This window comes from Colius striatus, chromosome 11 (assembly GCF_028858725.1).
Source record: "Colius striatus isolate bColStr4 chromosome 11, bColStr4.1.hap1, whole genome shotgun sequence".
NCBI classification, from domain to species: Eukaryota; Metazoa; Chordata; class Aves; order Coliiformes; family Coliidae; genus Colius; species Colius striatus.
In genome coordinates this window covers 20751255-20763559 of record NC_084769.1, presented here as the reverse complement: position 1 = coordinate 20763559, position 12305 = coordinate 20751255, and the positions used below count along the sequence as shown (strand labels likewise).

Below are 12305 nucleotides of genomic sequence, written 5' to 3'. Positions count from 1 at the left end.
AAGCATATTATACAAATTATTCAGTAAATTCAATCTGCAATAATTCAGTATAAGTTTGGGAAGAAAAAAAAACCCAAAAATAATTACTTATTTTGTTTGTTTCTTTGTTATTTTTTACACTGAATTTATTGTATGGCATTCTATACAATATTTATAAAATATAGCATGCATTACTAACAGCTAGGAAGGTTTTATGATACAATATCTTAAGATTGAAGCAATTCACTTAAGCTCAATGTGCTAGGAAAACCTTTTGGTAACAATCACGTATTTCCCCTGCAAACTTCTGCTCTTGTGTAAAGGGATGTTGTACTGATTTCTATGTATTCAACACAACATCACATGGAATGGACCATGTTATTGCTGATTTTGTTTTGTCCGTATGCTTTACTACATAGGAAGATTTTTTCCTACCACTCACAGTGACTTGCCAGTGTTCACACAGAATGAAATCTATCTGGATAGATAGATTACTTGCAGACTCTGATATATTATGTAGCATATGTCTCAGTTCTTTACCTTAACATATCTCAAAGTTAACCTTGTCCCTGAAAAATTATTCTGTGGTCACCAACATTACAAAAACTGGATTTAGGCAATACTATATACTTAACATGTATACTGACCTTTTTTAAAATGAACCTGTAGAAACAAGATAATAATCAAACCCAAACATCGTCACTGATATTAGTAAGTCTTTTTTAAGCCTTGTTATACCATGGCTCTAGGTTTCAAAAGTGTTACTCACCTAGATTATAAGAGATTTATCAGGGCTGAGTATTAAACACTTTGAGAGTTACGATGCTAGATTTTTTCTGAATAGTATGCTAAGGAAATTCTTCTCAGAGAAATCTACTTTTCAAAACCTCAGAATGTACATACTCCATTTACTTTTCACAGAAGACAGTAAAAGGACAAAATTACTTACATGGCTCTAAAGCAGAAGTACACTGATTATCATAGAGATATATATATCTTTTACATCACATCTACCAACAGCCTTGCCAGTCATGCTTTAGTCAGCAATAGAGTACAGTATAAGATATTTTAGTTTAGCTTTCAAGATAGAAACTGAAAGTGGAAAGAAGCTTGCCTATCAGAGAAGCATCGCAAAAAGCAGCAGCCAAAATTAGGTCAGGAAGTTTTTTATATAATTACTTTCTGAACCTCAACAACATCTTATAGATTCATACAATTCTGCTTCACTTACAGCCAGGCCACTTTGAGCTTCTAACATTTTTTCATTGTTTCAAAGATGACATTCTGAGAGTTGCTGAACAACTCTTAGTTTAACATTTTTAACAAGCCTGAAATTTCAGGATTGACCAAGATACCACCAATAGCTGTTGAAAACAGTGTAAGGGACTGAAAGAACAAAGAGCACAACAGACATAAGCAGGAAGATGGCACCAAGAGAAACCGACATTTTGGATTTGCTTTTAATTTCCTTACCTGCTAAATACCTGTGGAAACGTTAAATAATGGAAATCATGCTGTTTTTTATTTTCTCAGTGCTGTGTGGATGTCGGTATGAAAATGAGATGTTCTGTGATATAAATGGCAATATAATATCCAAACTTATTCAGTCTTTTTCAGTACAGCTTTTTCAGTAACACCTATAAAATCGACTGAGTGGTAAATACCACTGTACTTCCACTGGTACAATTCAGTGGAATCTGGATGTTATTCTTTCTACTGCTTGTATAGTCAGGCATAATAACTATCATTTAAAAAAAACCTAGAACATTGTAATGTGAACCAAAACAATTCTGTTATATTGTTTGTAAATATTGAAAAAAGCAAGATCGGTAAATTATAGTCCACCTTGTACTCTATTGCTATTTGTAATTTCTTTGATCTACTTATTTATGTGCATTTCATAGATGAAAATATTTGCAAGAAAGTTAGATGAAAGCAAAAGCATCGTTAGTAGCAGTGGAAATATTTGCAAAAGCACTCCCACTGGAAACTACTTTAAAAAGCTCTTTAATTCACACAAGCAATAGCGAAAGGATATTTCTGAAACAGAGCAAGGGATTGCTGTTTGTAAAGATTAATTAAGCAAACTCCACTTAACTCTAATATTAACAGCTTAATGTCATCCACTATGAATCACAATACGCCAATACGGTGTGATGAACTCACAAACAACACTAAGCCTCAGTTCTTTGGCGTATGAAAGGATTCTAAATAACAAATACTTTTGAATCAAAATATGATTTATCAGGTAAATTATTCCTTACAAAATGTAAGACAAAAAGCTAAGCAATAGGTATATGCTAACTCCACTGATTTACCAAACTAAAAGTAGCATCATACAGCTATGGTGTTCTAAATATTATGGCAATGTTTAATAGGTGAGATGTAAATCATCCTGAAGTTCAGGACCTTTTGGTAGTAGGTTGTTTATTAGACTGCTGAACTTACTACTGAGAAGATGAGACTAAGTTTAAGCTTCTCAGGATAGACAACTTTAGATGTTTGAGAAGATAGCCAATTTGTGAGCATAAATTAAAGAGCTACGGTAAGATGGAATTGGGCCAGATCTTGCTATCAGTTTTCTATGTGCACCTCTACACTTGTAAGTGTGGGTGTAAGCAAGAGCAGAACTGATGTCTGAATGTTTGACCAGCCAAATACTAGTTTTGTCTGAGCGTTTTTAACCAAATGATGGTCACATGCTTTGACTGTGGAAATTAAATGAATTTCATGCTTAATGGTGCTTCAAGATTAAATATTCATCTCCAAGATGACTAAAGGCTGATACAAGTACCATAGAAAAGCAATTTTAAGACAAAAAAAATTGAAACATAGAACTGTGACTCTCATGACTTTTCAAGTTACCTCCATTACAAGATAAAATACAATAGTACAAAGGTTTCTAAAACAGCTAGCAACTTTTCATTGTCAACAAAATTTACAGACTGACTTATGTAAGCTTCCAATGAGAAAAGTAGCTTACATGTTACATATTCTGTCATCCTTCAAAAAGAAAGAAACCCCTTCAAAAATAATACCCTGAAAACTTTACCATCAAGATTGGGAAAGGTACACAGCATGCACTGCAAAATACTGCTAAAATATCATGGAAAGTATAGCATTTGAACCACAGAAATACAGGGGCTGCCGATCCCGCCTGACCATGCTGTGATGTGAGTCCTGTGACTCAGCAGAGAGCAGCTGTGCATGTTTGTACTTTATTGCAATGAATGGGACAGGATCATAGCTGAGGAGCATGCAGGCCAGTCAATATCCATTAAAAAGTGATTATATAGTATATACGTATAGATGTATAACTTGCTTAGGTAACCTGTGTAAAATTGGTGACACGATGCTCTGCCTCGCTAAAAGGCACCAGAGCTGCCCGCTTGACTGATCCAGCTTGGTTCTACTCCTGTGAGAAGTAAGAATGGTAGGAAATGAAGTTCAGGACACAGCACCTCTGTTTTTTTTTTTTTTTTTGCACTGAATACTGCTTAAAGTAAAAGATACATTATTAAGGTGTCTGCAACAGCATTAGGAGATCCCGTATTTTTCAAGGCATTTAGAAATGTCTTGTAATTTGGTATATTTGGTGTAATTACTAGCCTAGAAGTTACTCCACATAAAAATCTAATTACTATACAGCTGAACATGCACTACAAAATTTTCTGTATAAACCATTCCCATAGTACCTAAGGACCTAAAAAGGGGAAAAAAAAATTTAGAATTTTTATGCTGGATAGCAGTAATGCAGCTAAGGTCCACGACCTTTACACACAGGAGGACAACAGACTCAGTACAGTGGCCTCATATTTGTTAATGGCCCAGCTTCCATGGTAAAATTTGACTTAGGATTTTTTCTCTGATTTTCTTATTACATTATATTCTTCCACTACCATGCTTATGGATATCGGAAGTTCCCGTACCTTATGTTATCATAGGTTCTCATTTTAAGTTTCAGGCAATTTTCTAGAAAATTCCTTTTAAATTCACACCTACTAGCATTGTATATTGTAAAAACATACTCTACTTAACATTCCTGTAAAAATACTGAAAAAAATGTATATTGTAATAAAGAATTCACCATACATTAACATATTTAATAAAAACTTGCTAAGAAATTATCATTCCTTCATTGAGTTTCAGCGTATTGACCCATAACACAGTGAATACATATATGCACGTGTATACATAAAGAAAAGAAAAAGCACACAGACACACACTTATTAGCATCTGGCTAACTTTTGTAGACTTTTCTCACAGTACCTGGATGCCTAAGATGCCTTTAATTTGGGATACAACTAATTGAACCTGGTTTGGTGGCAGTCTCTAACCTCTTTTAGTTTGTGGTAAAAGCAATGAAGTGACTGGCGGACCAACAGTCAGCAGCAGCAGAATTGTATAAATGCAAAAACAGGAGAGCACAGAAATGCAAGGCACATTATGACATGATAAAAAAAGGAAGCCTGGATCAAAAAGCCATTTGTAGTCAGTTTTTCAGTTTTAAAAATGTTGTCTTTTGCTATGGATCATTTTCACAACGAGGCTAGTCCTGTGACTAATATGCCATCACTCTGATCTATTTCAAAAACCATGGTGGATAAGAATTATCTAGTGATATGTAGGAACAAGGATTAAAATTTAAAAATGCATTTCTGTAATTAAAATCGATTTCAAATGTAGGCACTTATATAATAAATATGCTCACAATGTCTTTGCTTAACTGCTGAGTTTCTCTTAGAAATTCCCCAAATTTTTAAACATTTCCCTTCAATTTTTCACCTTTGACTTCTGCAAGAGTCAAAGTTTTAATTCTGAACATGCTCAGAAGAGCTTTAGGCTTGACCGGTCAAAATTGCTTGGCACTAGCTCATTCCTGACTGCATATGCATTTCTTTGTCTTATCACATGATTGGTTTGTAGTTCCTGAAGCATGATTAACACATGCATTTACAGGATTAATTGCCTCTCAGAATGGGATAAGGACAACATTTTCTTTTAAATACTCTATCTGAAGGAGAAAGCCTTTCTTTTATAGTGAAAGCTTAATGACTGGAGCTCATGTCTCAAATGTGGGATAATCCACTTTAAAATTTTCCCTATAGGAATTCAAACCTATATTTTTATCACCTTTTAGAATAACGCAATTGGGATTCTTCTCTTGGGAAAGGGAAAGATTTGGCTAATGAAGACAGTCAGCAGACATACCATCCTATTAAACAATGAAGAAATAGCTGAATCAGGGTCGTTGTGGTCATACTCAGTCCTGCTAACCGCCAGCCTATAGGTTTGAACAGGTTATATTCTCCAGCTTTTCTACTGACTTAATGCTATTATGCAGTAAATAGTAAAGACTGAGAGTGGTACAAAAAGAAGAAAAAGGAAGAATGTTGGTGATTAGGGAATTCATACAGGAAATTCAGGTTTCAATCCCTATTGAAAAATAGAGATTTTAATATCTATTGAAAAACTATTGACTTTTGAAAAATTATAAACAAAGTTTGTGGCAGGGAAAGATTCCATTCTCAAAACACATACCATAATCATTAGGCACTACCAAAAGTCATGTTTCTTCTTGCTACCGTTGTTCAGTGAATACAAACTATTTTCTGCGTAATTGTAGTTTCAGCATAAGTAATGGAGAATTCTCCACTTGTACAGAACAGTCCCATTTTTTAAAACAGACTTCAGCAGCTAATTAATTGAATAATCACTAATGAAATATGTAATTACTTTTTCATAGTCATTTTAACGACATACAGTATTTAAATTAGTAGAATCCAGTTATACTTCTTGATCACTCTTTGCAGAGAAGTTGACAATTAAAAATTGTCAGAGCTATAATCTATTTTGATTAAACTTCAGTTAACTTGTACATAACTTCATGACTTTCAAAAAGAACAAGCAAGGAAAAGTATATAAGGCAATTTAAAACATGGTTTACTACTATCAGGAGTAGTGGTAGTATCAGAATCAGTAACGTTATCAGAATTATTCTGATATGAGTAGAAGCACAAAATAAGAAGCAAAGAAAGGAGAAGTTTCCTGAGTGCATACTTCTGATCATACTGGGACTTCACACTCAACATCTCAGACTGTATCTGTGTCACAAGATTTTCTTTTAGTGTCATTCATATGGTAAAATCATCTGAAGCACCATTGCCAGTTACAATATATTTGCAGAATAAACTCACACACAGTATCTTTACACTTTCCAATTCAGGCGTTTAGAATGTTTTATGAAAAAATGGTAGGTTTAGGCTGACAGCACCCTTGAAACTGATAAAAATACTGTACTAACTTTACAGACAAATACAGAATGACAGATAGGTATTTGTTACTTCACCAATAAATATTTTTTGATGAAGAAATCCAAAATATTCTGTTTCCTAGTGCTGAGCTTTAAGTTAAAACACTTTATTCCCAAACTGTCAGTCCATCCTCTGTCACTAGTTGCTAAGCAGGGAAAAGGCTGAAAGTGATAGATGGACTTGAACATGACTAGGAGGATAAAAGAACAAACCCAGAAAAACCAAGCCTATACCAAGGAACTACTTGATTCACAAAAAAATAAGCTGTGCCATTACTGTCATATGCAATCATTACAGATGAGCTCACTGATAAGTGGAATTTAACCAGATCACAGTTAAAAACAGGACAATAGAACACTGGAACGGCAGAACAGTGGAATAACAGAACAATGTTCTATGTGGTGTAGTGCCCAAAGATCTAGATGTCTTTCCTTATCCTATGTACAAAGGTAACATAGAATCAACCAAAATCCTACATACAGACCAAGAAACTTTCACATAATCACCCTCTTCATTGCACAAGAACAATTAAGTGTTAAACTACAGTAACTTCTGGTTTGTTCTACATACACATCATGGTTTCAAAGAGTAAGTTAAACACTAATAAAAACAATCTTCAAAAGAGAAATCTTTTTAAAAGATTAAAGTTATTTCTGATAAGAAACAAGAAAATATGATTGTGTGATGCTGTCTGTACAAAAAAAAAAAAAAAAAGGATTTCAGGGTGACAATTACTAGAATCATACCCATATTTTATATCCTCAGATTCAAGCACGAGGAAATCACTTATGAAAACCTTTGTGTTAGTTTATGTCTATACCATAGCATGCAGTACTCTTTAAAAAAATACTAATGATGATGCTTAAAGAGAAGCATTGATACTCAACCATAGTGTAGACTTACTCCACTTGACGTGGTGTGTCTCCACTCTGTACGGTTGTGCAGGACAGAGTATTGGGTTAACACAATATTAATGGCTTTGGCATCCACTGTAACTCACTAAAGTGCTAGCTCAGATTTGGCCATTTGACACCACATTGTGACAGAAAGCCATTCATTTTATTGCAGTCACAGGAGGTAACATTCAGATATCTTAAAGCTTTGAAAATGAAAATGGGTAGGCATAAGAAAGAATCTTGAGATATAAAGCTTCATTTTTTTTTTTAACATGAGGCCATCACTTCCCTTCTTTAGTGGTTCTGCTATTATCAGATGATTAATGATTTACATGAAATTGTCACTGATGCTGATTCAGTATTCAAATGTACTTATGACGTATCTAGATGCATTTTGACCATACCAAAAAGGTTAAAAGCATCAGAATGAAGTGTTAATTTGTTAGGAGACACTCCAGAAAGCTGACAAAAGATTAAATAAATTGCACTGATGAAATAAGCATAGAGTAACTTGTACAACACACATTTTGTAAGACTTTTGGCATATGTAGCTATTAAATTGGTTCATTTTCCTGCTAATAATTTAACAAAACATTAAAAAATCTTTTTTTTTTAAAGTCTTATGCATCTTGATTATTACTTGAAATACAATGCTGTACTACAACTACTACATCTCAATTTACCTTAAACATCATTACAAGTTAGTATACACTGTTATACAGGAATTAAATAGAGATTTTATTTCAATACTGGTAACCTTAGGGGAAAAAAAAGCATCTGAGAATTTTAAATATAGAAACAATCTTACCTCTTTGCTTTCTTCCATGTCTGACTCACTGCTGAACTCCTCTGTATTTAAATTTTCAAAATCAGATTCCCCAACAGCAATTGGCACTGTCACAGTAAGACTTGGATTGTTTATAAATGACATGTAATCACTTTCATCAACAACATATTTTTCCACGCTGCTGCCTATGCCACTGGTAGTTCCATTCCCTTCTTTAAGATAGGCAAGGTTTTTACCTATTTCTACTATTGTGTGGTTGGAAATGCAGCTGTCTTTTTTGTTGTTTAGGTCTTCAAGAGGTTTTATTTCATCTAAAACTTTCTGTTTTCTAACAAAAGCTTTTTGAACGAATTCATGCATTTTTCTTTTCACATAATCTATTCCCTTCTGAATCCTTGCCACAGCAATTTGTAGATTGTTCATTTCATTATCATCATCTGTAGCAGCAAGGTTGTCTGAACTAAATGAGCTCAGCAGCAAGGCCAAGAAGAGGTTGAGTACCTGAAAGAGAGTAAGGAGAAAATATACTGGGTCTCTTTTTTTAAAGTCATAAAAGTAACTCCATTAGGGGTTGTTCAATATGACATAAATTTTGTTTAATAGCTACAACTTTACTTCAACCCACCTTCCTGCTGTTCTTTCCCATCCATAATCCCTGTCCCCTACATTTTATTATAACTTGCCCAAAACAATTTTAGGTTGTTTAACTTGACTGATATAGGTGACCCGGTCATTGACTTTCTCCTCCACATTGAATAAAGTGCAGGTCTGCTCCTCAATATGGAGAGTGACAAAAAAAGGTGGGATATGACATGATACAGTGTTCATAGGCGAGGGGAACGCAAGCAGTCTCCGTTCTTCTACAGTCCAACAGACCATAGTTTCAGTGTTTCTATTGCAGATTATAATAAACTTACATATTTGACAAGAATATATTAGTCTATTTTTTCATTTGGCAGGAAAACTAGCTAAAAGATGAAGAATCCACAGATGTGACACATCTCAGGTTTTGGAAACTATTTCAGACTTTCTTGCACAGCATTACACCAACAAATGAGACAAATTTGGATTACAAGTAATTATGACAGACTGTGTGCAAAAGTGATGAAAAATCATAATTGAATTATATTTTTCAATTCTTCTTGTCCAAATTTCCAGAATATTTTAGAAGATGCACCACTGGAGTCTCACATTAGTCCAGTTAAACTTGGTATTTATGCCTGTGGACAAGCATATTTATAAAATTAATGGATGGTACCAAAAAGAGAAGGGATGCTAGCCCAAGAACAAATTAAAATTAGGCATAACCATTGTAAAATGGTGAAATGATTAAAAATCAATATGGTCTTTAATTCAGAAGTACTAGTGTGGGAATGTTGGTTACAAAAAATGAAAAGTAAATACATAGAGTTGTGAAAATTAGCAAGGTGGCAACAGTGCAGCAAAAAGGTATATAGCCTGCATCAGAAAAGCAATGCTAGTACAGAAATTTCATGTGTCATTTGGGGAGGTGCCACAAGGAATGTTGAGTGTAAGACACGGAAGTATAAATATTCCACATTATTTGGTACTTGTGTCTCTATCCAAAACATTGCTTGGGAGGAATTCAGAGGACAGTAACAAAAGCATCAAGTAGTTTAGAAATCATCACCTACAAGAAAAAACGGCTAAGCTTGTTTTGTTTCAGAAAGAAAAGACTAAAAGCGGAAAGAGTAAGCCTTTAAGTATTACAAATACAGTCATGAAGGTCGTTTTCCATTACTACTGAGATCAATCTGTTTAATTGGATGTAAAAGATGGGGATTTTTAAAAGGCATTTTTAATCATAATTTGGCATCTATCTTACTAAAGAGGTTATAAACACTGAAGATTTAAAAGAAAATATAAACAAGCATTTTTCATAAATGATCAAGATATATTTGAACCTGGTTTAGAGAACAGGCAAATGAATTACACGATCTCCTAAAGTCCTCCAGTTTTCATCTCTGATTTCTAAATCACAAAAAATAAGACACATGTTCCAATAGTTTTCTTGAAACCCCACTGATTACATACCACTAGGTTTCCAATCACCATGACCATCATGAAGACTGTAAGGCACATAGTTTGGCCTGCAACCTCCATGCAGTCCCACATTGTTTCTATCCATTCTCCACACAGCACTCGGAATACGATCAAAAAAGAGTGGAAAAAGTCATGCATGTGCCAGCGTGGAAGTTCACAGTCACTGGAGATCTTGCAGACACATTCCTTGTAGCTCTTCCCAAACAGCTGCATCCCAACCACAGCGAAAATGAACACAATGATGGCCAGCACCAGGGTCAGATTCCCTAGAGCCCCCACTGAGTTGCCAATAATCTTAATCAGCATATTTAGAGTTGGCCAAGATTTTGCCAATTTGAAAACTCGAAGCTGAAAAACACAATAATAGTGTACAGTTAGTCCTGTAACTAATTGTAATGAAGTTATCACTATACATTTCATATTTGTTACCCTGTGTTTAAATCATGTCTTATGTAACCTTTAGAGGCTTTAGTTACAATGTTTCCAGTTCTTTGTACAATACTAACATCAGTCTTAAGTCCAATTCATCTAAAAAATGCTGTCTATATGCTCATTTAAATAACATTGCAATTGCCACTGTCTCCAGGCTTGCCTCTTCTGATGACTTTAGATATATCTAAACATATTCCGCTTGTTCAACAAGTTGGACAAAAGTCTTTCTTCTTTAGTTAACTCTAAGAGAATATTACTAAAAATAAACCAGTACAAATGAAATGTGATCAGTTTAACAGTGTATAGACACTTCCAGATCTCTGTCATCTTAACTGGCAGAGAGATGAAAGAAATGTTTTCCCTAGAAAGAGAAACAAGCTTAAAGACGTTAATGATGGGCATAGTAAGTTACTCTCAAGTATCTTTAACAGTATCTTTCTTTCATTTAAAATAAGCATAAACTGTCTTACAAAGTTTATCATACAACATTGAGAAAAGCAAAGAAGTGTTACATTGACATACAAATTGAAACAGACAAAAGTGAAATTATTTGGAAGATACAGCAAGTGTTCAGACAACTGAAAAAGGAAAAAGGAGTATTAGACTTCAGGTAAAATACCATATAGTGCTATACATAGGACCAGTAAATTAATGAATTGAAACCCCCTATTTTTAAAAATGTGATTTGTCTGACTTCCATTTAAAGTTATTTTTTTTTTTGCTTTATTTAAGGCAAAAGTTGAACTTGGTGTCTAGGAACTCTAGCGTGATGTTTCTTCCTGTGTTGTTCCTTTTCAGCAGAGGATTTGAACATCAACTTGCACGCTAGACTAGTTCTCAGCAACACCAAGGTTTTTAAAGTTCCCATTCAAAATAGAGATAGCAGATAACAGAGATACTGTAGTAACTTCTGAACAGAAAAGCTCTGAGACTGCAGATGGACCCTTGCAGAGGACGGTAAGGAGAAGGGTGGTAGTGATGACAAATATCAATCCAAAGAAAAATCTTCACACTATTCTCTTCTAAAACTAACTGTATAAGCAAACTGGTAATAGAAGTCTATCAGCTAAAACTGACAATAAACTTTTTAAACTATCCTGTTATTTATCAAGCAATTTACTAATCTTTAGTCAAAAGTTGTGAGGGCATGTAGTTCCTGCATTTTTTATTCCCTTATCTAGGGAGAAAAAGACTCTAAGAGATACTATTATTAAAAAGTTAATCCTTGAAGCACATTTACTGCAAGAACAGAATTGATGTTCACAGGTTCTTGAAGAAGAAATAGATATTAAGTAAGACAATTAGTAAAATAAACTTGACATAACAGGTATATGCCATCTAGCGGGCATGCAGTTTAGTACTTTGCAAGTTCTTTTGTCTTATCCAAATACATAATGGACAAATGAAAAACGCACAACATAAATGCACAAATACACAATATGATGGAAGAATATTTTATTTAGTATATTTACCAGTCGGAACGATCGAAGGACAGATAACCCTTCCACGTTAGCAAGGCCAAGCTCCATTAAACTAAGACTCACAATAAAACCATCAAAAATATTCCATCCCTCTTGGAAATAATAATAAGGATCCATGGCAATTATCTTGAGAAACATTTCTGCTGTGAAAATGCCGGTAAACACCTGCAATGAAAATACAGTTTCTTAATCCAGTTCAATGATAAAATATTTAAGAGATAAAACTCATAGTATCAACTTAAAATATATTTTCAGCAAGGAATCCATGTCAAATCTGAACTACTTCTCTATATTGCCATACATTTGGGTTAGGATTTAAATTCAAATTTGAAGCTTACAGATGCATCACGGT

General features: G+C 34.1%; 1 protein-coding gene across 9 annotated transcripts in view; it reads right to left on the bottom strand.

The window, feature by feature from the left end:
• The window catches only part of LOC104559722 (sodium channel protein type 2 subunit alpha), a 56581-nt gene that overhangs the window by 18193 nt on the left and 26083 nt on the right, over positions 1-12305 (bottom strand). For all 9 annotated transcript variants that reach the window (XM_062004970.1, XM_062004972.1, XM_062004977.1 and 6 more), the window contains exons 14-16: positions 11945-12118; positions 10032-10388; positions 7998-8477 (exon numbers count right to left, since the gene is read on the bottom strand). In XM_062004970.1, coding sequence (XP_061860954.1) covers positions 7998-8477; positions 10032-10388; positions 11945-12118 — 1011 coding nt within the window. The remainder of the gene's footprint in view (positions 1-7997; positions 8478-10031; positions 10389-11944; positions 12119-12305) is intronic.